Source organism: Tenrec ecaudatus, chromosome 4 (genome assembly GCF_050624435.1).
Source record: "Tenrec ecaudatus isolate mTenEca1 chromosome 4, mTenEca1.hap1, whole genome shotgun sequence".
Lineage (NCBI taxonomy): Eukaryota > Metazoa > Chordata > Mammalia > Afrosoricida > Tenrecidae > Tenrec > Tenrec ecaudatus.
In genome coordinates this window covers 201,488,426-201,513,721 of record NC_134533.1, presented here as the reverse complement: position 1 = coordinate 201,513,721, position 25,296 = coordinate 201,488,426, and the positions used below count along the sequence as shown (strand labels likewise).

The 25,296-nt window shown below is 54.6% G+C and overlaps 3 protein-coding genes across 6 annotated transcripts in view; 1 reads left to right on the top strand and 2 right to left on the bottom strand.

The window, feature by feature from the left end:
• The window catches only part of SHISA5 (shisa family member 5), a 30,863-nt gene extending 21,556 nt beyond the window's left edge, over window positions 1-9,307 (top strand). For 3 of the 4 annotated variants that reach the window (XM_075547294.1, XM_075547292.1, XM_075547293.1), the window contains exons 3-5: window positions 7,703-7,818; window positions 7,962-8,156; window positions 8,288-9,307. In XM_075547294.1, the coding sequence (XP_075403409.1) occupies window positions 7,703-7,818; window positions 7,962-8,156; window positions 8,288-8,367 (391 nt within the window). In that variant the 3' untranslated portion in view covers window positions 8,368-9,307. Of the gene's footprint in view, window positions 1-6,534; window positions 6,613-7,702; window positions 7,819-7,961; window positions 8,157-8,287 lie in introns of all 4 variants that reach the window. The other variant, XM_075547291.1, reaches the window with a different exon arrangement.
• A 148-nt stretch (window positions 9,308-9,455) lies between these two features.
• Window positions 9,456-10,770, bottom strand: TREX1 (three prime repair exonuclease 1). Its single transcript, XM_075547290.1, has 2 exons — window positions 10,697-10,770; window positions 9,456-10,458 (listed from the first exon to the last, which is right to left on the bottom strand). Exon 2 carries the CDS (start codon window positions 10,430-10,432, stop codon window positions 9,488-9,490), a length of 945 nt encoding a protein of 314 aa, XP_075403405.1. The 5' UTR covers window positions 10,433-10,458; window positions 10,697-10,770; the 3' UTR covers window positions 9,456-9,487.
• A 520-nt stretch (window positions 10,771-11,290) lies between these two features.
• Window positions 11,291-24,634, bottom strand: ATRIP (ATR interacting protein). Its single transcript, XM_075547289.1, has 13 exons — window positions 24,266-24,634; window positions 21,841-21,977; window positions 20,951-21,121; window positions 18,998-19,116; window positions 17,771-17,928; window positions 16,514-16,615; window positions 15,890-16,019; window positions 15,020-15,709; window positions 12,634-12,770; window positions 12,441-12,532; window positions 12,082-12,162; window positions 11,721-11,973; window positions 11,291-11,428 (listed from the first exon to the last, which is right to left on the bottom strand). Exons 1-13 carry the CDS (start codon window positions 24,501-24,503, stop codon window positions 11,361-11,363), a joined length of 2,376 nt encoding a protein of 791 aa, XP_075403404.1. The 5' UTR covers window positions 24,504-24,634; the 3' UTR covers window positions 11,291-11,360.
• Window positions 24,635-25,296: the final 662 nt, after the last annotated feature.

Here is a 25,296-nt window from a genome sequence, read left to right as displayed (position 1 = left end):
CACTCCCTCTCTCTGCTCACATCCTGGGAGACATAACAGCTGACAAGACACATGGGACTATGCTAATGCCCTGAGCTGGGAAGCCACAGACCTCTGCCAGTGCTGAGATGCTTACACCGCCACTGGATCCACAAGACTTCCCCCCCACTGGCCTGTGATCTTCCTGCATTTGGTGTCATTGCATGTGTTTCATGAGTCTGGAGAGGACTTTATAGGCTGGTATTGGACATATGGGCTAATATCAGACTTATGGATTTGATCTGGACTGGGCGGGGATGTTTTCTCAATATTCAGCTACTCCTGTACATAAAGCTCTGTCTTATACACATAGAAGTGTCTGTGGATTTGTTTCTCTAGTCTACCAGGACTAATGGGGCATAGGAAGCCATGTCTTTCTCCTGCAGATCAGCTAGTCATATCGAACTGCTGACCTTGCAGTGAGCGGCTCAATGTGTAAGCATGCAGCCAGGGCCCCTTCTTGCACTGAAGCTTCCCCTGAGATGGGTTCGTTTGTAGTCATCGTCTTTGTTATCAAGTACTGCCAGACTCAAAGTCACGGAATCGATTGTTCCTACGGATGGGGACTCTAGAAGACAGGGTAGAACTGCCCCTGTGGGTTTCTGAGACTATAAATCTTTATGGGAGTGGATGGTTTCGCACTGGCGAACTTAATGGCCGGCAGCCCACTGTGTAAACACTGTATCACCAGGGCTCCTGGATGACTTTGAAGGCAGGGATTTATTTACTTTCTCCATTTCGGAGGCTGTAAGTCTGCATTCAGGGTATTAACTCCAAGGGAAAGCATTGGCTGACACTTTAGGCCAGTGCTCCTCAACCCTCCGAATGCTGCGACCCTTTCACACAGCTCCTCGTGTGGTGGGGACCCCCAACCATCACATGATTTTCGTTGCTACTTCATCACTGTCATTTTGCTACTGTGGTGAATCAGGCGACCCCTGTGAAAGGGTAGGGGTGCGACCCACAGGTTGAGAACTGCAGCTTTAGGAGGCTGACCCTTTGCTTTCTTTCAGCACCTGGGGCGTTGGTCTTGGCCTCAGTCTTCCCTGTGGTGTGTCAGGTCCAAACATAGGCTCGTGCCCGCCTCTTTCTTCTTGGTGGAAGAAGGAGGTCCTTCACCTGTCCTTCTCTTTGCATCGTATCATAAAAGGTGCCAGCTCCCCTTCTGTGGACTGAGTCGGGGCTGTGATTTGAGTTCGGGTGTTGGAGCCCACTCGAATCCACATCTGTGTGGCTGATCGCGTCAGCGCCCTGAAAGATGATTCCACCGTTACGGAGCTGCCAAGCCATTCAGAAGCATGCATTCTTGGGGGACGTAATTCAAGCCATGCCACAACAGTCAATAAAAACAGCATTCTTCTGTTTAATTTTTCATAGCCACTTGATCAGTACTCCTTTGGCACGATGGACAGTAATTCATTCAGAGCCTTCGAGAGCTCTTCTTCCACCGGGGTCTGATCTGCCTCCTCCTTCCTGGTTTGTTTAAATCAAGACTCGGATTATTGTCAATATTTTCAGATTTTCTGTTGTCCCTGTAGTTACTTCCCCTCTCTCATTTTGTGTCATTTCCTTTTTTGGGGGTAGAAATTAGTTTTGCCACACGGTGACCCACGTTCTGTTTTTAATCGTGCTATTTCCTGTATTCAATCCTTTCTTGTTCATGGGTACGCTGTGGTGCCGTGGTTCTCAAACTTCCTCATGCCACCACCCTTTAACACAGTTCCTCATGTGTGGTGACACCCCCTCACCATAACATTATTTTCGTCGCTACTCCATAACTGTGATTTTGCTACTGTTATGAATCACTTTGTAAAATCTGATATGCGGGATGTATTTTCATTGCTGCAAAGTGAACATAAAGCATTGTGATGCATCACAAAAACAATATGTAATTATATATTGTGAACTATTTGTTTCTAATTACAAGCAAATGAAATTTTGTCTTGCAGCATGGTGTAGCCTGGGTAACAGTCTTAAAATAACAGTAAACTATGTTGCGACATTTTGCAACAGTCTGTGTGAAACGCTGAAGTCTGACAAGGGTGAGAGAGTTTCTCTCTCACCAGATCAGCACATCTGGATGCGGGTCTGCCTGTCTGGGCTCCTAAGACCATTGGAAATATTATAATGATCGGTGTGTGTTTGTTCTGTCCCATTCTCCTGAGCTCATTAGGGACGAGAGTTGTTTGTTAGTTTGTTTGAGTTTGATGTGCTTCCTTTCAAAGGCATCTTACTGAAACATTTTTAGTTTTGCGGTGGCTGCGAAGGTGCACAGTAGAACTGACGCGCACGGGACCATTTCTACAGGTGCAGTCCGGGACAGCGACGGCATTCTCTCGCTCACCCTCCTTCTGTGAGGGCCCTGCCCGTAGGCAGCAGCCCACTGCTGCCCCCGAGTCTCCGCTTTTGACTTTGACCCTGTATCGACAAAAGTTGAAAACAACAACAGACAAACGATGCTCAGGGCAGGCAGTCTGTGTTCGTTAGGCTAACCATGGTTTGGTTTTAAGAGAACTTCAGGGGGTAACATTGGTTTACATGTTCACGGTTATCTCAGGACGGTTGTGTCCAGGGCCCTTCCAGCCCATCTTCAGAAAGTCTGGACCCCCGAGACATGGGAATTCTGTTCTCTGGATTCTTCTTTAGAGTCTATGATCAAAACCTTCAGTCACTGGGCGCCATCTAGTCCTGGTCCTTGCGGCACTGTGGTGCGCATGGGCTTCACTCTGACCGTGTCACCGCCCCTGTGTGGCCCAGCCGACGGTCGGTCCGTGTTGCGACCTGTTCTCTGTGTGTCCAAAGGCAGTGTGCACTGCTTGCTTGTGTGCCTGCTGGGGCTTACTTGTGCCCACCATGAGTCTCCCTCTTTGCAGTGTGGATCACGCCATCCAGAGCCTGGGGCACTTGGGGGCTGGGGGGCGGGATAGGCGCTCGAGAGCCCGTGGGCTGGGCTGCTGCAGACCACCATGGACCCTGACACTCTCATCGGGGAACAGTGTTTTCATTTGTACAAGGGTGTACCCCCCAAAACTACATGTTTTCCCCACTAGGTGAGCACCAAGCACCTCACTCTGAGCTAGTGCACCCAGTAGCATCTGGGTTCTCTGGGAAGGTTCTCTCTGGTCACAGTGAGTTTTTGAGTAAAAGGAGTTTCGCTCGTTTTTTGGGATGGTCGATTTAAGAGCACAGTGTGCAGCTGTGAAATTCTGTTTCCTGCCTGGGAAATGCTGCGGAAACTGTTGTGATGGTGAACACAGTTCGCAAGGACAGCGCTGTGGGGAAAACTCAAGTGTACGGGTGGTTGAGTGGTTTTCTCGTTTCAAAAATGGTGAAATGTCAGTTGATGACAAGCATCATTCTGATGTCTGTCAACGGCCCTACAGACAGACAGAAAGGTCCGGACAGACATGTCTACTCGCACGTAGTGTGTGCCACGAGGTCAGACTGTTCATCAAGCTTTCTATTTAGACAGGAGTCCTCAAACTTTTTAAAGAGGGGGCCAGTTCACTGTCCCTCAGACCCATTGGAGGACCAGACTATAGTTTTTAAAAAAACTGAACAAATTCCTATGCACACTGCACATATCTTATTTTGAAGTAAAACAAACGGGCAAAACCAGCTGGCGGGCCAGATACATGTCCATGGCAGGCTGCATGTGGCCGATGGGCTGTAGTTTGAGGGTGCCTGATTTAGGGGTTCTGAAAGGATTGCGTAACAGTGTGAGACAAAAAAGGCCTGATTTGTGGCAGACGGAGAACTGGTTTTGACACCACACCAGTGTACCTGCTCGTGCAGCCCTCTCAGTGGGCCAGTTCTTGGCCCAAAACAGCATGCCTCGCTTGCCCAATGCACCTTACTCACCTAGCACGCTCCATGCAACTTATTTTTGTTTCTGCAAATGAAGAGGGACGTGAGAGGACAGCGATTTGACAAGGTAGAGGGGGCGAAGACAAAAAACAAGGGAGGTGCTGCCAGCCATCCAAACAGATGAGTTTGAAAAACATTTCCAAGACTGGAATCACAGATTTGACAGATGTGTTAAGTGTAATAGAGAATACTTTGAAGGTGATAAGGTTGTTTTGTTAAAAAATTCAAATACGTACCCTTGTGGGGGTACAGGAAATTCCGGGTTTCTTTGGGTACTCTCGTATGTGGGAGTCACAATAGTGGATGGGGTTGTGGTTGAAAGTTGAAGGGCCAGGGTGCAGGTCCACCTGGACCTAGATGAACAGATGGGTGCAGGCCATGGGGTGGGAGATGATGGTGAGGGGTAATGGCAATGGCACATTGGGGCCAGGGGTGAGGTGATGAGGTGGCAGTGGTGGGAGGGGTGGTGGTGAAGGAGGTAGAGATGAAGTGATGGTGGATGGTAGTGGGTGCACAGGATAGGCAGTGGAGGTGTGAGGGATGGGCCGTGTGTGAGTGAGGGGTGGTGAGGGGCAGCGGTCCCGTGAGGAGGTGACCATGGTGGGTTTGTAGTGATGGGGTGATGGTGACAGTGAGGGGGGTCCAGGGTGCAGTTGGTGGGCAAAGGCTCTGCGACCACTGATGGTACCACAGACACTGCTGCAGTGTGGTGTTGGCTGTGACTTCTGGATGAAGCCCCCAGGTCAGGGGCTGGCATCCTCTGGCCCTCTTAGCCAGACTCATGCCATTTTGTTGCCCCTCAGGAAGGAGTAGGCCACACATGCCCTCCACATGGGTCTTCAGTGCCTCCCCCCACCCCCCCAGTTATGTTCTGACTGGTGATTGTTCTACAAGCTGTCTGCCCGCTGCCCTGGTGGATCTAGACACCTGCCCCTGTTGGAGGCTCAACTGCCTCGTGGAGGAAGAGACAAGACTTTGAGCTCCAGGCTGCGTGGGGGTTCGAATTCTTGCCATCTGGGTGCCTGCTCAGTGAGGGGCCTTCCTGACAGTGCTGGGTCAGGTCCCGGCTCCTGGAGAGGGTGAAAGTGCAGCTTGGGCTCCCTCCCTCTGCAGCGCTCTGTGCCCTGGCCACCTTGCCCTGCCAGGCTGGCTGATCCTGTCTGTCCCTGGGCTGGCCTGAGGCTGCAGCGTCCCGCCCCACCCTCATGCCCAGGGAGCACCCTTCATGTGGCCAGGTGCCCAGATGTGGCCTTTAGATGGCCCCACAGGAGATTCTGGCCCCAGCTAGGTCAGGACCCAGTAGTGGACCAGGTTCTGTGGGCAAGGGACCCCATGGGCAGGGGAGGGGGACTCTGGGCTGGGCTGTTTCAGGAAGGAGCTTGCTCTGGCTGAGGTAAAGGGGTGGGAAGAGCTGTGTAGTAGGCGAGGCTGCGATGCTCACTGGAGATAGTATGGTCTGGGTCGGAGGGGTTGAGGTAGCAGAGACTGGGCATTGAGCATTTCCTGCTGGGAAGGGGGCTCAGGGGGGATCAGGGTGGGGAGTCCTGGTTTCCGATCCCACAATCCAGCCCCACACAGGGTTGAAGGACCAGGGGCAGGTTCGGGAAGACTGGGGTCAGCAATGTGTGTGGCCAGGCAGTGGCTGGAGAGGAGAGGCGGGTTTGGTTCTGAGCTAGGAGGAAACCAGAAAGGGTCCTGTCTTCGGAGCTCCGAGGTAGGTGTCTTGGGGCCCTGGGCTCGAGCTGCTCATGGCTAAGTCGACTCTGGGCCTTTTCTTACTCAGCTGTGGGCCCTATGTGTACTGTCAGGATTGTAGTGGGCACCTGCTGGATGCCAGCTGCTGGGGGTGTCAGCCAGTGATGGCCTCCGAGACTAGGGAGCGACTGATTCGAGTCTGTAGGCCGTCAGGCCCCCACAGACAGGTGTGTTGCAGGAAGTGGGGCCTTGAGCTGAGATCTGAGGGTGAGCAGGGAGGAAGTGTCGGATGGGGAAGGCCCTGAGGGGGCTGTTGGGGCGGCCCTGTTTGCTTTCCAAAACTGGAGGGGAGGGAAAGGGAGAAGGCTGGCTGGGGCTAGAAGAGGGGCCACAGAAAGCCCACAGTAGGTCTTGCTCTGAGAGGAATTCCATTTCATTGTTCTATAATTAGAGATGAAATTCTGCTTTATCATAGACGTTTCTGCCAGTCCCCTTGTAATTGAGTTGTCAGTTACAATGTACACACCAGCATAGGGATAGGGACCCGTGGTTTCAGTGGGTGATGGAAGGGGCCGTGTGGTCCCAAGACTTGCAACGGCTTTCCGGGGCTTCTGAGCAGGGCGTGTGGGGAGGGGCTGTGGTGATGGGGCAGAGGGGACTGACGGGCTGGCTGCTGGGACCCCCTGACCCCCGCCCCACAGAGAAGTCCCAGGCTGTGAGCTGGACGTGCTGTGGTTCCCAGGCCAGCCAGGGGACGGGCCATGTGCGGGGCGCAGCTCCCCTCCTGGCTCCCTCCCTCTTTGACTTCTGGCCCCCCTGGAAGCCCTGAGGGGGCTTGGACCCAGCTACTCCTTTAAGAGGGTGGTGGCTGGAGCCACGTGTCAGGCCAGGCTTCTTGTGACATAAGGGAGGAGGGCCGCCCTAGGAGGCTTACTACTTTCCTTTTCCTGAAAGGGGAGGAGATTGAGGCTGTGTGACCCAGGATGGAAAGAATGCAGGAAACCCCTGGATGAAGGTGGAGGCTAACATGGGGTGAGCTTGGGGGGCCACCGTGCGCGCGCGTGCGTGTGTGTGAGAGAGAGAGACATGCAGGAGAGACAGTGAGCAGATTGCTCTGTGTGTGTGTGTGTGTGTGTGTAGCAGGCGCATGAGAGAGGCCGTCTGCACTGTGCAGGGAAGCACCTGTCTGCCCGCCCTGGGCCTCGCTGTGCTCTGCGGGCACTGTCTGTAGTGTGGAGTTGCCCCCAGGTCTGCTCTCAGGCTGTGCCTGAGGCCCTTGAATGGCTGGACGCCCCGGCCCTCTCCCAAGACTGCCAGGCCTCCCAGTGCCTGAGCCTCCCCCCTCCCCCTGCCTGCCAGGGACAGTAAACACACTTGTTTTCTGTTGGCCTCCCGGTCTGGCCTCTCCTTGGGAGCCTGGGAGGACAGAGGAGAGCTCTGGCTCCCTCCCTCCTTCGAAAGCCAGCATGGAACGTTCCCTCCCCCGCTCCCCCAGCAGGTGCCCCCCTTCCTCAAAGAGTAGCCCTCCACTTGCCTAGGGACCTTGCTGGGGGAGCCGGGGCCAGGCAGGAGGCCAGGCGCTTCTTCCAGAAGGCACCACCCCGTCCGTCCACATCACCCCGGTAGCTCCCAGGCTCCAAACCTTGGAGGAGCTGTGCTGGTTGGCGTGCATAGGTGTGGACACCTGGCAGGGAGTGTGGCAGCTGTGTGCCCACACTGGCCTCCACTCTCCTCACAAGCACCCCCACTTCCATCTCCTGTGCTTCCTGGGTCCCCTTGGGCTCCGAGAGGCCAGGGCCTTGGCTGTCTCACCCACCTGGGAGGTCTCCGCCCAGGTGGCACAGTGCCTGGCCTACAGCAAGTACTCTGGTCACCTGTGCACCGGTAGGTGGCGCTGCATGTGTGGGCCATTTGAAGAACTTTGTCCAGGGACCTGAGGGTGGGGACAGGACCGCCCCAGAGTGAGGTCCACCACGCAGACTCACAAAGAATCCTGCTGCAACAGGGAGACGACTCCTAGAGGTGGAAGCTCCACCCGCTCTTTCAGCAAGCATGGCCTGAGGAGGTGTGGCGCTGGTCTGGGGTGGGTGAGAGTCTCTGGTCACCACCAGCTCTTTGGCAGGTTTGGGGCGACGGTGGCCATCGGCCTGACCATCTTTGTGCTCTCCATTGTCACCATCATCATCTGCTTCACCTGCTCCTGCTGCTGTTTGTACAAGATGTGCCGCCGACCCCGTCGTAAGCATGCCTGCCTGAGCCAGGCCCACAGGGCGACCCCCTGGGTGGGCAGGAGGGGCTGACCAGGCCCTGCTGTGGCTAAATGGTAGGAGGGCGGCAGGCCTGGGGGTGTCGAGGGTTCCTGACTGGGCCTCTCTTTGCAGCTGTCGTAACCACCTCCACCACCACCGTGGTGCACACGCCTTATCCACAGCCTCCCAGTGTACCGCCCAGCTACCCGGGCTACCACCCCATGCCTCCCCAGCCAGGTCCGATGGTAGCACCCTACCCTGCACAGTATCCACCTCCCTATCTGGCCCAGCCAGCGGGCCCGCCTGCCTACCACGAGATGTTCGCTGGTAAGTACTGTGGTCACCTCTGCGGCCCCACCTGGCCCTTGGTCCTGGGGCTCCCCCCTAGAGTACACCTTTGACCACCATGCCCTGCGCCCCTTCCTACCCATAGCTCACCCCGTCTGCTCTCTTCTCAGGAGGTGCAACTGCGCCCTATCCTGCCAGCCAGCCTCCTTACAACCCAGCCTACATGGATGCCCCGAAGGCAGCCCCCTGAGCCTGCCCCTTTGTGCACATGCCCATGTACGCACGCACAGCTGCTGGCACGGGCCTTCTCTGCCCCGTGTGAGGTGCGTGTGTCCACTCTGTACACATAGCTTCATCTGATGCTGATGAGGTGGGAGGACAACCCTTGCCAGGGTGGGCTGGGACCAAACTCTGTCCTCGTCCTTACTTGAACTGCTTGCTGAAATCTCAAGCCAAACTTTAAAGGGAGTGGGGTGGGAGGTCTCTTCTTCGAATACCCTGAGCCTGTCATCCTAGGACAGTGCAGCGTTCTTTGGGCAAGAATTTGCCTCCAGAGCCTTGGCTGTCAGCAGCCCGGGTCCAGTATTCTGGGTCCTGGTTCCGGCAGAGCTGCTGGCCATGGCTTTCTAGGGTGTAGGGTGCTCCTCTCAAAGCCAGCCGTGTTGGGAGCTGGCTAGCGATCCCCTGGACACAGTCCCAGCACTCCCAGGAGCCTGAGCTGTGCCTCAGTACCCAACAGCTGCCTGTCCATCCTGCCCCTGCACCTCCTGGGACCAGCTGGAAGTCCATGTCACCCACAGTTCTTGCTACCCGAGGAAGCTGTCCTGTCCTTGCTGGCTGCAGTCCACCGTCAAGACTCAAGTCTCCTTGCAGTGTTTTTAGCCAAATATTTGCCCCATGTTCTACTCTGAAACGTGTTACATTTGCTGGAAGGCTGAAACTTCAGGGTCCTGGGGGGAAACTGACCTCCGAGTCCCTAGTCCCCGACACCAGCACAGGGGGTTCAGCTCCTTGTACCTCAGTCTACAACTCTTCGTGAGCAGGATCCACGGGCCAAGGGCCCCCTGGACCAATGGTGGGGCAGGGCTGGAGTGGCAGCTCAGGCCCAGACTGAGTGCCTACGTTCTCATTCTTTGCTTGACCCCTGCACACTGCACCATGTATAATAAAGGCACGCGATTGGACCTGGACCCTCATGTCTTCACAGCCTGGGCCATGTGTCCTTTCCAGCCAACATCAGTCTCTTCCTGCTCACATGGGCTCGCTCGGTCTGCTGAGCAGACGTGTGGTTTACCCACTTTTAGAGGGCAACGCATGCGCAGGCCAGTAACCAGCAGGTGCTGTTGGAGGTCTTTATTAGATTCTTGGCTTTACTGCCCAGGTCTGGTCAGGGACAACCCATAGAGCATGGCTACTGCCAAGGTCAGAAAGGCCAGCAGGCCCAATGGGGCCAGCAGCCCCTCCCTGGGCAGGATTCCAGAGCATTCTGTGGGGGGAGGATCCTTGGGCTTCCTGCCCCCTCTAGAGCTGGAACTTAGGTTCCTGGCTGTGACCAGGGATGCTGTGGCTGTGGCACCTGATGGCCCTGGGTTGGTCACAGTGGCAGCTTCCACCCTGTACATGGGCTTGACAGAGCTGAAGGGCCTGGCATGAGCGTCCACCCAATGCAGCAGGGCCTGTGGCCGCCACTGACAGATGCTGACCAGGGCCAGCACATCCCCCTCAGCCGTGTGAGAGTCGGGTGGGGTCTTCCCATACAGGCGTGTGTAGATGCTACCCAGACTGTAGCTCTTCCTGGGACCCCGCTCCGAGGGACTGTCGGCCCGCTCCAAGGCCTTCAGAGCAGCAATGCTGTCCACGCAGAAGGCACCATCCAGAGCACTAGCCAGGCCCAAGGCAGTCAGCTCCGCCTGCAGCAGGGGAAAGTCGTAGCGGTCTCCGTTGTGGGCCACGAGGCACCAGGGCTGTGGCTGCCGGAGCAGGAAGGCTCGAAGCAGGTTGCTTAGGTCGGCGTTGAAGCTCTGGCGCCCGTGTGCAACCAGTGCAGCTGTGCTCAGGCCCGTGATTTCACTGGCCACAGGACTGCAGGCCTTCCCCGGTGCAATACACAGGGAGAGCTTGTCCACCACGCGTGGCAGAAGAGGCACCGTGGGAGGCGGCCCCTGTGGGGCCTGGGGCTTCTCCAGAGCACATCTGTGGATGGCCAGCATACAGAGTTCTGTGACCTTGGGCTGGGAAAAGGGCAGGCCAGTGGCCTCCAGGTCCAAGAAGATGAGCGTCTGCACCGGACCCAGGGTTGGGGCCTCGGAGCCCATGGTGGGGCTAGGACCTGCTGCTGAGCCTGGGAGGAGTAGGGGTGGGGGTGGGGGTGAACGCCCCAGTGAAGAGATCAATGGCAGTGCTGATGTGGGGTAGGAAGCCATCTTCACGCAGAGCACTCACCTGTAGGTTTGTGTGCACGTCTCCTTCCTAAGAGTTTGGGCCCTCCCCTAGTGCCCATCTAGGAGGGGACCCCACTGCTACTTCCCCCCACCCCCGTACCACACTCAACCCCGGGACTCCCTGGGGTCTGCACTTACCGAAAACTCGCTACTAAAACTCAGGGTACACACGCGGACTGGTTCCCGGCTGGCTGGCCAGCAGTGGCGGGAAGTGAAAAACAGCCACCCCGCCCCTGCAATACCCGCCTACCAGCCCACGTGAGCAAGGCGTGGCCCTGCTCTGCCAGCCCAGCCCTTTCTCCTTAGCACGCACTGCTCCCCTCCCCCAGGGCCTGCTCAGCTCCACAGCTGTGGGCCAGGGGCTGGCACAGTGCCCCAGGGTGCTTTCCCTGGTGAGGGGGCCAATGACGAGGACCCGGAGCCAGGCTGTGCGGTGGCTAGCTCCAGGACTAGCCCCAGCCCTGTTGGTGGGGTGGGGTGCTGCCCAGGCCTAGGTGTCCCTAGTTTCAGCCTGAGGTGGGAGCTCTTCATTCCCAGCACAGTTTCTTCCCTTGGCCCAGAAGAATGACTCAGCAATTCCAGAACTAGGACAGGGCTCCTGCCTGGAGGCAGTGGAGCTGCAAACGGGTGTGGGCAGGAGGAAGGAACCTTCCCCTGGGTCCTGCCGTTCCTCCCACTCGCAGTCACAGATAGACCAGACTCAGGAAACAGCACGGAGGCGAGGGTTTTCTCGGCGAGAACAGCTCGTCGCTGCTTTTAATCCGTCCCTGAAGTGAGGAAGTGTGGCTGCCGCCGCCCGGCCTCATGTGCAGTCCATCTCGGAGTCATCCACGTCACCCTCGGCAGCACAGAGGTCGTCCAGGGCTGCCTCTGGACCGCAACAGGGAGAGGGTTCTGCTGTGAAGCCCGGTTGGGGAGTGCCCCCCACCCAGGCCTTGCTCCCCTGCTACTGCAAGCAAAGTGATACAAAGGCAATTCAAGCAGGGATGTTGCTGGAAAAACAAAGGCCCTGCCAGCTCAGCTCCATGGAGCCAAACCCATGGCAGCCCCGCGTGCTCACAGACAAGTTGGAGCAGGAGCAGGGAGTCAGGCCAGTGAGTGCAGGCGCCTCGGGCAAAACCACTGTGGGGCTGGGCAGTGAGGGGCCCTCTGGGCGGCTCACCTTCACAGTCTGTCATGTCCGGGAGCCCTCGGATGAGGGCGCTCACCCCGGGCATCACCTGGTCGTACTTGTGCAGGACCTCCACACAGTGCACGGTGAAGAGCTTGTCTCTCTGGGACAGGTTGGAGAGCAGCAGGACCGTGTCCCGCAGGCACCGAACTGTCCGCTTCTGCTGATCCGTCCTCGGGGGTCCCTCTGCCCTCCGCACCGTCAGCCACTGTCTGTGCAGCATCACCGTAAGGGCTCTCACTGCCTGGGTGGGGGGTGGGAGGGCGTCAGGTTAGGAGCAGAGCTTGCACTGGGCCACCTTCCCCACCCAGAGCTGCCTTGCATTGGCAGCTCCGTGCCCCCAGCCACTCACCTCCACAGTGCACTGGCAGTTTGAGCCAGTGACTGGCAGGGAGGGGCTCTGCACACCCAGCTTCACCAGCAGCCACACCGCCTAGAACAGCACAGGAGACGGGGACCACCCCTCTCGCTGGGGCCGTCCTCAGCTTCTCCTGAAAGAGCCCCAGCTGCCTCAGCAACTGCTCCTCTGCCCAAAACCAAGCCTTGTGGCTCACCAACAATCCACCCACCTCCTGGTCCTTTAGGCTACCAGGACCCCCCAACCCACAAATGAGTCACTGGGAAGCCCTGCCATGCCCCAGGGCCAGTGGCTGGCTGGTGTCGCCCATGCTCACTCCGTCCCGGGCCTAGGAGGGCGGGGGCAAGTCATACCTCTTGTTCCAGCTGCAGCCACTGTCCTTCCGAGGCCGCCTGGTCTGGCCTAGATGTGATGTACATGTATAGCGGCAGCAGGAGGCAGCTCTCTGCGAAGGACGCCCCACCGCTCACTCAGGGTGCCCTTCTCACTCAGATGCCGGGGCGAGGCCCCCGGCCCTGCCCTGCCCTGCCCCTCACCCCACCGTACCCGAGTGGGAGCAGAGCTGAGGAGCAAGCTTCTCGTGGTCTACCAGCAGGGAGAGGAGTTCGACAGCCAGCAGCACGCTGGGCAGGGGCGTCTCCAAGCTGAGGCCCTGTGGCAGCACCCGGAACACACACTGGAACCTACAAATCAGGCCCAGAGACACATAACACCCTGAGGCCCAGTTCTGAGCCCCCCGCCACTTCCCACCAGAGGTCTTCTATGACTGTCAGGCAGAGTACAACTGTCCTGTAGTACCCCAAAGCTGCCAGTCTTCACAGAAGCTCGCAGTCGGTACCCAGGAAACCAAGTTCAGAGAGACCTGGGTTCAAAGGGTAGCTAGCCCCCACCCGCTTGCTGAGAACCCATCTGAGTGGACACATGGGTACTGACAGGCCCCCACCTGGTCGTGTCCTTGATCCACAGTGCCTGGCCTCCCAGGCTCCTACCTGCCCGTACTCCCAACTAGGGAGGCAGGCCCTGACTTGTGGGAGAACTGTCGTGTGCCTGCTAGAGATTCCCGAAGAGACAGCCATGGGTTTGGCTAGGGGTGGGCCGAGACCACTCGGAGGCAGGAAGACTACTGCTCCCCTGCTGCCGAGCATGAGAAGGGCACTACCAGCTGTGCACTGGGAGCTCCAGGCACCTGCTTGCTCGCCCAGGTCACGGGCCAAGGAACACTTTCCACCAAGAGCCTAGTTCCCAACCAGGAGCATCGCTGCTGGCTCAATGCACACAGCCCAGGGAGTATGAGGGAGGGCTCCCCGCCTGCATCCTCACTCAATAGGGGGCAAGGCCATTCTCCAGTCTATCACATGCCATCCTGGTGAGGTCGTTCTAGAATGAATCCTGCACAGCACAGCTAAATGCCCTTCAGTTGTCCACCAGGGACCAAGTCCCAGGCTTCCTGGGAGCCTGACATTTGACCTGGTTGGATATCTGGTTTCATCCTTGGGCTAGAAGTAACCCCTACGTAGTCCACCCTGACATTGCTAAGAAATACCCACCTTTGTATCAAATACAGTGGTTTCTAACCTTCTTGATCATATCAGAACCTTTTAAATGAAATCTTATGTACAAAGGGAGCGGCTACGAGGGGCTTCAGAAATTTCATGGACAAAGGGAATGAAAATAATGAAATTCTCCTACCACCTGGGGCCTTCCACTCGCCCAGAACCACCTGCTGGGCTGGCCCCTGGAGAGCCCCCTGTGCCCTCGGACTAGGATGGATGCAACAGGTACAGGGAGGGGAGTGACTAAGGAGATGATCTGCTTGGTAAGGGGTGGGGCACGCACGAGGACTCCCCGGATAAGGCTGCTGAGGCACAGAGAAGGGGCTCTCTCCTGCTATTTACATTGCTTTGCATGCTCTTAATGAGCATTCCCACCCCAAGCTTTCACTCCGGGGTGGGGGTGGAATTGTAGGTCCTGGGCTTCAGCTCAGCATGTAAATAAAGGAATTCTGAAGGGCATTAAGCAGGCAGTGATAGGGACTGACATCGGGCCCAAGAACCATCGGCCAAGCGCGCTCCCTATGGTGCCTGCAGCGTGCCAGGCTGGGAGGGCATGACATGAGCCATGCAGGAGTGCTCGTTTCCAATGCCTGGTGGACGAGCTTACGAGGACTGGAGTAGTGTCTGCCAAATACCGGGAAAAATGTGGTTTCTGGAATTAGCAACCAGCTCCTAAGAACGGGGCTCCTGACAGACACCTCTGCTCCCCGGCAGCACTGTGGGAAGCACCGAGCGCCGCTGCAGGAGGGACACCCTGGGCCTAGAACTGTTCCAGGACATGGGAGTGCTGAACTCCGAAGTGAACTCACCTATCTGGAGCCAGTCGACATTCCAAAGGGCCCTTGGGAGGAGTGCTGAGGGGGCTGGACAAGGGGATGACTGGTGTTGACAGTTCTGCCGCTCTGGGCCTGGGCCTGGAGGCCCTGGCTCCCTAAGCTAGGACTCAGAGCAGTGCCACTGCCAGCAAATGTCAAGAGGAGCAAGCAGCCTCTGGCTCACGCCAGTGGTAGGCACAACGAAGCAGACCCCAGGCCAACCTGTGGGCTGCACACCTGCCCCATGCCCATTGCTTCCTTAGGGGATCCACCAAATTCAATGTGGCTGTGGCTGCGTGGCCTTCACCCGACCCATGTTCCAAGGCCTCTTGGTTCAACCTTTATCCTGGGGGGAGGGAGGGCACGTTCTTCCATGATAGCTAAGAGCCCCCTTTGATCACATGTGCCTTGTGCTTAACAGCTTTAAGGTGGCAGAATTAAACCAAATTAACTCAACACCTGGTGGCACGTCCCATCCTGTCAGTCCTCCCTGACCTGTGTGCCCTGTCAACCAGTCCAGGATGTGAGCAAGGGTCAAGGCCAGGCACCCACGCTGCCTTATACCTGGGCAACAAATCAAAGGAAGCGTTTTCTGCTAATTTCACCAAAACCTTAAGGCACTGGCTCAGGGTGCTGGCTCCAAGGTGACCTGTTACTTCCGAAGAGAAAGCCAACAGTTGCAGAAGCATCTTCAACAGTGGATGTGGGGCTTGGTCATCAGCAGTCTCCTTGGGAGCTGAGGTCAGCTCTCCGTGAGCTTGGCTGTGAACCAGGCTCTTGTTGCCTTCCCCCGCAGTGAAATCCGGTCCAGCTCCCGACAGCAGTCGGCAGACGACAGCACCGCTATGGCACACCAGGTGCTGAAGAACACAGAGGGAAGCCACGGAGAAGCCTTCCAGGTGGCAGAGCGAGTCCTCGGGGTTGGCCTCGCCCCCTGCACTCACACAGGCGGGGTGGGGGGGTGGGTCTCCAGGTGCTCTACTTCTCTTGGCTGCTGCCACGTCCTGCAGAGCCTGGCAGTGCAAACCGACGAAGAACTGGATGAGGGGCAGGAGATGCGCAGCTCCAGGAAGCTGGCAGAGTGGGAAGGTCCTTCTGCCTCCTTCTGCTGGGTCTTGGTCATATGAACCTTCACTCCTGGCAATCAGATTAAGCCCAGTGACTGCCAGGTCCTGTGCTTCTCTCAGGGCTGAGGAGGAAAATGATCCCTCATGAAAACCTGTGGTCCTGAGACTTGAAATCCCAGGCAAGGCACTGGCAACAAACACAAAAGAAAAGACAAGTGTGGGAAGGAGAGAATGTCGCAGACCCCCAACCACCTCTCTGCAGTACACTCTAGTGTCCCAGCCCAGCCCACAAAACTCCCAGGCTGGTCAAAGCACAAAGAGGCTGCTCCCTGGCAACTCCTTCCCACACGAGGAGCCTCACACTTACCTGCCAAGCCCTGGTGGTTGTAAAAGGGGGCCAGGGGGAGTCTCAGAGTAACTGCTCAGGAGGTGGCACAGACCTAAGGAGGACCCTGGGACCAAAGGTTGCTTCAGAAGCAGGCTTATCAAAACGGAACCTGCAGAAAATAAGGGGATTCTAGAGGTTCTGCCAGGGAAGCTTTTTCTAGGGCCTCAGAAGGTGTTTCGGGGGGTTCCTTGCATGCCCAGTAGGGAGCTCTGGTGGTAGAGTGGGCGGTAAGCAATGGGCTGCTAATGACAAGGTTAGCAGTTCAAACCTACCAGCCACTGAGGGAGAAAGATGAGGCTTTCTGTTTCCCTAAGGAATTACAGTCTCAGAAACTCTATGGAGTTCGCCTGTGTCTTATAAGATCACTGGCCATGAGTCAGAACCAACTGGGTGGCAGTGGGTTCTGGAATGCCAACTGCTATCAAAGCTGAGGACCCATTGTGAGCCCCGAAGGCTCTAGGGCACACCTGTCTGGTCCCTTTCCACTTTATAATCTGCCACTGGTGGCAGCGATGACCCGTCTGTTGGTTCTCTGAAGCAGTACCTGGCACCAGACAGTCCCTTGGGTGATGAAGCATGCCGGTGGGGCAGGTCTCACGGTACCTTGAGTGAGTGATCTCTGCATCCAGCTGTCAATGAGGGGTTTCTGGGTCTCTTCTTGTTTTATAGATCCGCCTCCCAGAATATGGGCCTTGTCTTCTGAGCCTAGATAAAATGTGAATCAAAATTTGAAATAAAAGGGCAGGGATTCTCCAAACCCTCACGTTTCTTATATGCAGAACAAGGTGAAATTGTTCTACTTCTTCAACCATGGATCCAAACAAGAGCCAAAGACGCTCACGAATCCTCTCCTATTTTGTCTTCCTCATGTAAAACTGAACTGTGCACAGGCAAAGAAACTGTTCTTTTCACTCCAAAACCAGCCCATAAGACAACGTCACCAACTACCACCACCTACGTGGAAGCGGTTTCTAAGACTGCAGCCATTTTTGTGAGGTTGTACACAGTAGTGGGTCATTCGTGCTGCACGGTGGTGGTGCTAGCATCAGCCTATGTCACAGGCGGAAAAACGGGGGCACAGAGGCCAAGGGACTTGTCCAAAGTCACACAAGTCAGGAAGTATTGTGACTGGGACTTCATCCAGGCTCTTACGGTCCTCTGCCAGCTTGTGACATCACCCTGCACTGCCTTTAATTACAAGATGCCAGAAAGCACAGTGGGCTGCAGATCCTCAGCAGATGCGTCAGGCCACGATTTAGGAAGGGGAGGGACAGGCAGCGTTGTCTGCACCCTAAGCTAAGCTGGCAGAGTGGTCTAAGGCAGCCTCTAGTAGCAGCAGCCTTCCCGCAGTCTGAGCTGAGCTGGCCAACCCTGCGGCTGAGAAGAGAGTGCAGAGCAGAAGCCCGACTACCAGCTGTGCTTCCAGTATGGTGAGTGGATGCAGACTGTGGTAGCTCTAAAGGTGCCTGGAAATTCTTTAATACTCGTCCCTTCCAAAGGGGAAGCTGAGTTTCCTTTGCATGTGGTCCGGCCATGAGTTGACTTGCTTCTAGCATCGAGAATGCGGCAGAAAACGTGATGGGACTTTAGAGGTTAGGCCCTAAAAAAGGTCACTGTCGCCTGGCTCTCTCTCTGGTTTGCTTTTCTAGAAGACTCCATCTGCCACATCATCAGTAGCCGTGTGGGGAGACTCCATGGAGTGAGTCCCAGTGAAGCCTTCAGCTGAGACAAGCCGACCCCCACCCCCACGCCCAACCCAGTAGACTTACTGGCCCACAGGCAAGGGACGGTCAGAAGTGGTCACTGTTGTCTCTGATGCTACAATCTGGATACTGATAGAGGACAAACATACTGACTTACCTTCTCTACCCGCCAGCGCCTTGAGCCCTGCCTCTGTCTGGCACGGATGTGGAAGGGACATGCTAGCGTTAAAAGACTCCTTTGTAGGGAAAGATGTTTGTCCACCTTGTGGAGGGCATGCTTCTGGCTTTGTCAGCACCGAAGGACATTTCCTAGGACTGGAAACACATGACCATGAAAGCAAAGCAATGATTCGGCTAGAATGGCTTAAAATACCCAGTTATAAAATTTCCACCCACAAGCTTTAGACCTCCTCCTGTCTAGGTGTTTTCACAAAGGTTTACTCTGGAACAGGAACAGATGTGTTGCTCTTTCTTTACTTCTCTGTTATTCTACTCAGCCACTGTCGGCAGCAGCTCTGTCTTTACTGGGTCCGATTTCACAAACACCGTGTTGAGGCGGCACAGCTTCTTTTCCAGAGTCAGAGATGGAGCATAAGGACTTCCAAAGGAAAGACGGGCTATTGGAAGGCGTGTTGCCATGAGTGGAACAGGTATGGAAAGGAGAATGGGACTAAATAACAACAGAGGCAGGTGTGTTGTCTTCCAACTTCCCGAGAACTGCCCATTCCTCAGAGGCAGGGTCTGTGTGTTTGAAAAGCAGTACCCAGCAATGCAAACCAGCTGGGTGGAAGTGCCAAGGCCTTTCTGTTGGTGATACATGAAGAGGTGACAAATCGACCTCTTCAGCTGTGTGTCTCACAAGCCGCCACCCAGGTAAGAATCCAATTTCACATCCTGCTCCTTGTGAGCAAAGGTTGACTCCGTGAACTCGGGAGAATGTTCAAGACCAGAGAAAGACACTTTGCCCCCACTGTTCACATTTCAAGGCTGCCATCAACAGTATGCTAGACTCCTCTAGCAGTCTGGTCACAGAGAGCGGGCCACATACCACTGAAAAGCTGCCCACATCGGGCAGCACACCCAGGGCTTGGAGTAAATGCGAAAACATATCGCAAGCAGCTAGCCCTGAAATACAAACATTCCGAACTTCCTTCTAGCTTAGCTCAAATAAATTGAATCCTAAGGTGTTGTGTTTATCAAGTCTTACACACAAGAATCACGTCTTAGAGTGCTGGGCCTTTCAGACTCAATGCTCTGACCCATTTAAGCCTCATCAAACCCCCTTTGGAATCCTTCAGCAAAGAGGGTCTGTGCCCAGGGGCCAGAGTCTTGGTCTGTTTCCCAAACAGCGCACAGCTGCACGCTCCTTCAGCACCGTCCTCACCTGAGGTGGGAGGCTGTGGGGGCGGTCAGTTTATTTGTTCGCTCACTGTTCTGCAGCTTTGTCCTTAATTCATTCATCTCGGCATCTTTAAACTGGAGTTCAGACTGCAAGCATTGGAGCTGAAAGGCAAGAGAGATACACACATATACTTGGCGTAGTTCTATCCTATATGCAAAATATCCCTGGGCTTCAGAGTCTCAAGCTAAAAGAAACACACCTAAGGAAACATCTGTCTGACATGTCACACTTGCGCCTTCTTCCCCAAAGTCTACCTGGAGCACAACCACTCAGTTCCCAACTAGTGTGAGGGCAGTTTGTGAGGGTCCAAATCCCAGCCCTACCATTGACGAAGTTCTCAGAATCCCACCGTGCAGCTAACCTCTCTCTTCATCAGTGTGGGGATGAAAGAAGAATAATGCATATGTATATAAAATGCATAGCAGAGACCTTGGTGAGATACCCTATCTCAGCAGTAGCAGGCTAACCTTTCTGTGAACATAACCAAAGATAAAACAAACCCACTGCCATCAACTCGGTTCTGACAACTGGGGACCCTAAGTAGAACCACCTCAAGGGGTTTCTGAGATGATTCAATCTTTATGAGAGCAGACAGCCTCATCTTTCTCTCTCGGAGGGTGGGTGGCCTCGAACTGCTTCATCCACTACACCACCGTCGGGACTCCTTTAGTGAGCCCCGGTCTTCTTGCAAGTCTGGGCAGGGTATTTGGAATAGTTTTACCAAAATCCTGTGTGGTGGCGGAGACCTGATGCTTTTGGCCCAAGCGCCTATTACAGCTCACAGCCAGGCACAACACCGCACACGGTAAGCGTAAAAGCTTTTATTCTCCTAGCAAGGAAGGCTTCTGGATATTTCCTGGAAAAGATCAAGGAAATGAACCACAGAGCTGAAGTCAGTGGTCTATGACCACCACTTGTATGTGAGGAAGCCTCGGTTCACATTCTGCTCCAGTCTGACTGCAAACCCCCTGGCTCTTCATCTTACATGGGAAGCCAGTTGCTGCCATTCGTGCCGGGCACTCGTTAACAGTTACTAAGTCCGACAAATGAGGTCACAACAGAAAAGGCTGTGTGGAGATTGGAGCATCCGGATGTGCTGAAGGAAGGTGGGGGGGTGTACTGGACATTCTTATTCCTTCCCTGGAACAGTGTTTCCTTCTCCCTGAGGCACACCCACTTCTCCTGTGATTTGAGTGGGAGTTGCCAGTTATTTGATTCCGGAGCAGTCCAGGAATAGGCAAATCACACCCATTAGACCAATTAGAGCCTTCCCCAGAATTTTAAAGCCAGAGGTGAAGGAGCCCACATCTTAACTCTGCTCTACAGAATGTGAGCCCAGAGCTTCTTGAGAGCACCCTCCTTCCACAGCAATAGCGCAGATGGTAAAGAGGAGGCCTGGCAAAGCCGAGTCACCCGAGGTGAGGCCTCTACACTCCTGCTTTCCCCAGACTTGGTGCCAGACCTCATGCTTTCCTCTTGACTTAAGCTAGGTCAACTGAGGCTTCCTACTCCCTTGAAGAGGTACAGTCTAAAACCCACAGGGGCAGTTCGACTCTGCCCTCTAGGGTGGGCTACTAGTCAGAGTGGACTTGATGGCAGTGACATTGACTGCAGTCAACTGAAAGGAGCCTTTTACCAAAAGGTCTAGCTAGAAGAGACTCAGAAGACCTGCTTTAGTCTGCTTCTCCAGCCTAAGCTAGTGATTTACTCCTGCCAAGAACAACTTCCATGGCAAAGTAGAGTTTCACTGAAGTCTCTTCTCAAACCACATGCAGAGCTTGGATGAGCAGTGCCCGGCTAATAGCCCACATCACAAAGAACTTAAAACAGCGACCCCTGGAAGATTTGCAAGTGACTTTGGTCATTGCTTGTAAAGGGATTCAGCAAGTAGGCAGGCTGGGGTCTGTAACATGCGAAGCAAACATTTGGGGTCACCTTTTTGGAGAATTCCTTTTCCTTGTCACTCAGCGCTTGAGCTTTCTCTTGCTCAAGAAGGAAATGTGATCTTCTTTGTTCCTCTAGAACAGATTCTGTTTGATGCAAGGAGTCTCGCAAAATTTTAATTTCTCCATTTTTAATGAGGACATTTTCTTCCATCGTCTTCAGCTGTAAATCCCAAAATCAATCTTGTGAAAAGTTTCTTTGAACCATGTAGATGGGGAGAGGGGAAAATACAGAAAAACATTCCTATTGACCAACGAGTGCTCAAAATACATCCATGTCAAGCAGGCTTCACCATGATCTGCTAGGTTTGTTCATGGGCCAGCTGATATTCAGCAGGACAGCCCAGGGACACACTTGGCACTCACACACGTACACAGGTTCTTCGGGCCCTGATAAACAATCTGGGCCACACAGGTCCCAGAACTTACAAACCACTTTGCGGGAAGGCTTCAAAAAGTGGATGGAACAATGGAAGTGAAAGAATGGAATTTTCCCATGAGCTTCTGTAAGGGCGCCCCCCCACCCCCGTTGTTTCTGGGTTCTTTAGGGATCTAAAATCACACTGGAAAGGCTGGCTGGGTTCTTGCAAATGGTGCCATGATGATGATGTGCTCTGTGTGTAAAGATCTCCCTGTGGGAACAGAAAGCTTGTATCTCTTTGAAACTGGTGCACAGTGTTACTTTCTTACCTTGGCAGATAAGAGCTAAAGACTTAGTTTATTTCAGTCTAAATGTCTTTGCCTTCTTTACTCAGGTTTCCCTCATATCCTCCTCCAGTTGATGAGTGTAGGCCCTTGTTTTATAGCCTGTGCATGTGTTACTGTGTGGTATAATGCATGAATGAGTGAACGACTTAGCAAAGATAGGTCAAAAGCACTTACCTTTTCTTTCAGTTCTTTGTATTGTGCATGAAGCATCTCTAATTCAAAATTATCTTTAAGCGTCCCACTCTCTCTGCTTTTTCCTGCAGGATTTCTGGTTTTCGACATCCCGTCTACTCTGGGGAGCTGACGAGTGCCTGGAAAACAAGGTTCCCGTGCACGTGTTATAGCCCAACATGCCTCACTGAGCAGTGTCCCTCGGGAACACACTTGAGAGAAGATCCGTCATGCGGTCTGGGTATTTTCCACGCTAAGAACACGATTCAAACTCATGAATCTATTTATGGCTGCTTCGACCCAACTCCCACAAGGGCTGACGGGAGTGCCCGCTTGCCTGGAGCTCAGTGAGCAATCATTCAACAGTATTTCCTGAGGACCTACAAACCACTGAGTACAAGTGGACATCAGCCTTGCACTTACAGGGCATCAACAATTAGTCACCTGAAGAGATGTAAAACCCCAACTGTGACATGGTCTGCAGAGGAGAACAAATCCAAGGAAGCCTTGAACAGGGGCATTCAATCCAACTAGGACGGCTGCACGGCTTTTCTAAGAAAGCTGCGAGCTGAAGAACAAGCAGAATCTAACCCAACGCCTTAGTTTCCTAATGTGCTAGCAAGCGCTCTCTCTCTCTCTCTCTCTCTCTCTCTCTCTCACACATACACACACACACACACACACACACACACACACACACACGAAGATAGTTTTCGACCATTGGGACATTGGCTACAAGTCCCAATCAGAGCACCAGCTCTGGGAAGGGCCCTTCCCTGTGGGAGTGCCAATGTCTTTCTGAGGGTTGTATAGACACTACGCAGAAGGATGGGGCTTAGGACTCACCCTACTCTGGTGTGACATCATTACATAACACAATAAAACCCCTATTCCTAGACAGGCCCCTATTTCCAGATACAGTGTCACGTCCCAGCCACCCGATGAATGGGCATAAAGAATGGAAGGAACATTCAAGAGCCAAGAAGCAGCAACATGTGAAGTGCCTGTGACAGCACAGAAGAGAAAACTCAAAGACTACAGAAAGGTCAGTATGGTTGGAACTCAGTGAGTGGAGGGCTGGACCATGTCAAGCCTCGAAGGTCGGGTGAAGGACTTTGGTTTTTATTCTGAAAGCAATGGGAAGCTGTTACAGGGCTTTCTGTAAGGATGTTCTGCGCACACATGGGTATCTGTACCTCTCTGAGATAGTCAGATTTGAGTTTCAGAAAGATCACTCTGGCTGGGCTATGGAGTGACAATTTGGGTGATCAATGTCCACGAAAGGGATGATGGCGGCATAGGTCAGAAAGATGATAGAAACGATGTGACACAGAGAAAGTCTAGAGATACATTTAGAAAGTAAAGCTGACAGGAAATGGAAAGGAAGTAGATGCGGGGTTGAAGAAAGTAGAGGAGTCACCTTGTACCAACAGATGAAGAACAGTGCCTGTCATGGTCCGGTGGAATGATCTGCTTATTTCTTCAGTGTTTGCTTTGCCAGGAACTAGAGGGGAACTGGGCCTCTTGGAAATGATTGAGTTCAAGAAGTCTGAGACATTCAAGTGGGGATGCAAAGTGCCCTCAAAGCCCCTCTTCCTGGGAGTCCTACAAGGCCGCTCTCATGCTGTTAGAATGCAAACTCAAAGAGGGAAGGCCCTTTGTCTTTTGTTCATTGCCAAGTCTGCTGTCCCCAACATCAGGGCGTCTCACGCAATCATGGCACAAGGTAAGTCATTTTCTTGGCTGTCTGAAAGATGAACCACATTTCCTCTCTCCCATCCACTCCACCACTGCCCCAAAGGGCACACAGTAACTAAAAAACAAACCCCCCCCAAAATCACTGCCATCAAATCAATTCCAACTCACAGCGACTCTACAGGACAGGGTAGAACTGCCCCTGTGGGTTTCCTAAACCGTAACTCTTTACTGGAGTAGAAAGCTCTGTCTTATTCCCCTGCGGAATGGTTGGTGGCTTCAAACTGCTGACCTTACTTATTTGACCCCATGCTCCTAAGGGGACAGTAGTATTATTTTTAAAAACCCTTATTATTATTTTAATTAAGATTTTAAAAACTTTCCAAGAATGGGCAGTGATGGTTCTGGGGCTGGCAGTGGTCATGTTCTTAGGATCTCAGCTTAGAACCAAGAACTGAGTGGCCCAGCTTTGGACTGCAGTAACCTGCTGACCTAGCTGTCCATTACAAATCAGCTGCTTACAGACATGTGTTCCTCAAGTGAAAGGACCTTCTGGAACACAAATTCTGCTTTGAAAACTCGGTTCTGCTTAAACCGAGGCGTTCCTGTTTCAAGCAAGGCGGCAGGGCAGGATGGGAGCCAGAGGCGCGGATCGCGGTGGCCGTGGGAGCCGGAAGCCGCGGCTGTCAGGGGTCGCCATCACTCTCTGGGCAAGGCCCCGGGGCGCACTCACCGAACGCGTCCCGGGCCGGGGCCGGGCACTGGCTCAGGGCCTGTGACGCCAGGATGTCGAGCTCCTCCAAGTCGTCGGCGGTGAAGTCGCCGTGCGCGCCGAATGGGTCTTCGGGGTCCGGAGCAGCGTCGGTGAAAACCCGGGCTCGCTTGTTCGGCGGGTGGCCAGAGGCGGGCGGCGGGCGAGGCGCCGGGGGCCCGCTCCTCCTCCTGCCGCCCGGCACGAGGGTCCCAGCCATGCCTCCGGCCGGCCCCAACTCTCGGAGGGTCGGGAGCCAGCCGGTGACCGCGAGACCTGTGGGGACCGGTGTGAGGGGGCTGAGCCAACCGTTCGCGCGCCGCCGCTCGCCTCGCCTCGCCGCCGATGCCCCGCCCCCTCGCCCACGGGCCAATTACCTGCCACCGAGCGGGCGCAAAGGAATGACGCCATTTGAGAGCGCCGCCGCGGGCAGCCGAGCTCCGCCCCTCTCGTTCGAGACCCGCCCCTCATCGCCGAGGCCTCTTCCGGGCCCCGCCCTACCGATGCTCAGGTTTTGGGAGTTGGCACGCAGTTGGTTTCCTGCGGGAGCCTCGTTGTAGACCCGAAGGGCACCTGGACCTGGTAGGGTCCACCGAAGCGCGACAGAAGTTCGCTTAGACATTCATATGTCCATGGAGGCAGGCAGCATTCAGGGAGCTGGCCTCTGTACTTCGTCGGCCTCCCCGCTAGACTCATCCGAAGTCCTCGTCCTTAGGAAGCAGCCTGGGAGGGTTGGATTAAGCAAGGAGCTAGAACAGAGCTGTTGGAACAGGTTCATCTTCTAAAAGAAAATGTTTCAAATGTACGCTTTTTAAGTCAGTCTTGGAAACACTGAAGAGAAGGGTTTCTGAGGCGTTTATCTGGTGGAAGGGAATGGGAACCGCTCAGGTTCACGTTTGTTCGTTCCTCTCAGAAGGCTGGCAGATTTTGTTAGTCCAAAGGAGCCCCACCAAATATTAAAAGGCAGAAACAACTCACTGAAAGCTGAAAGGTCAGTAGTTCAAAACCACCAG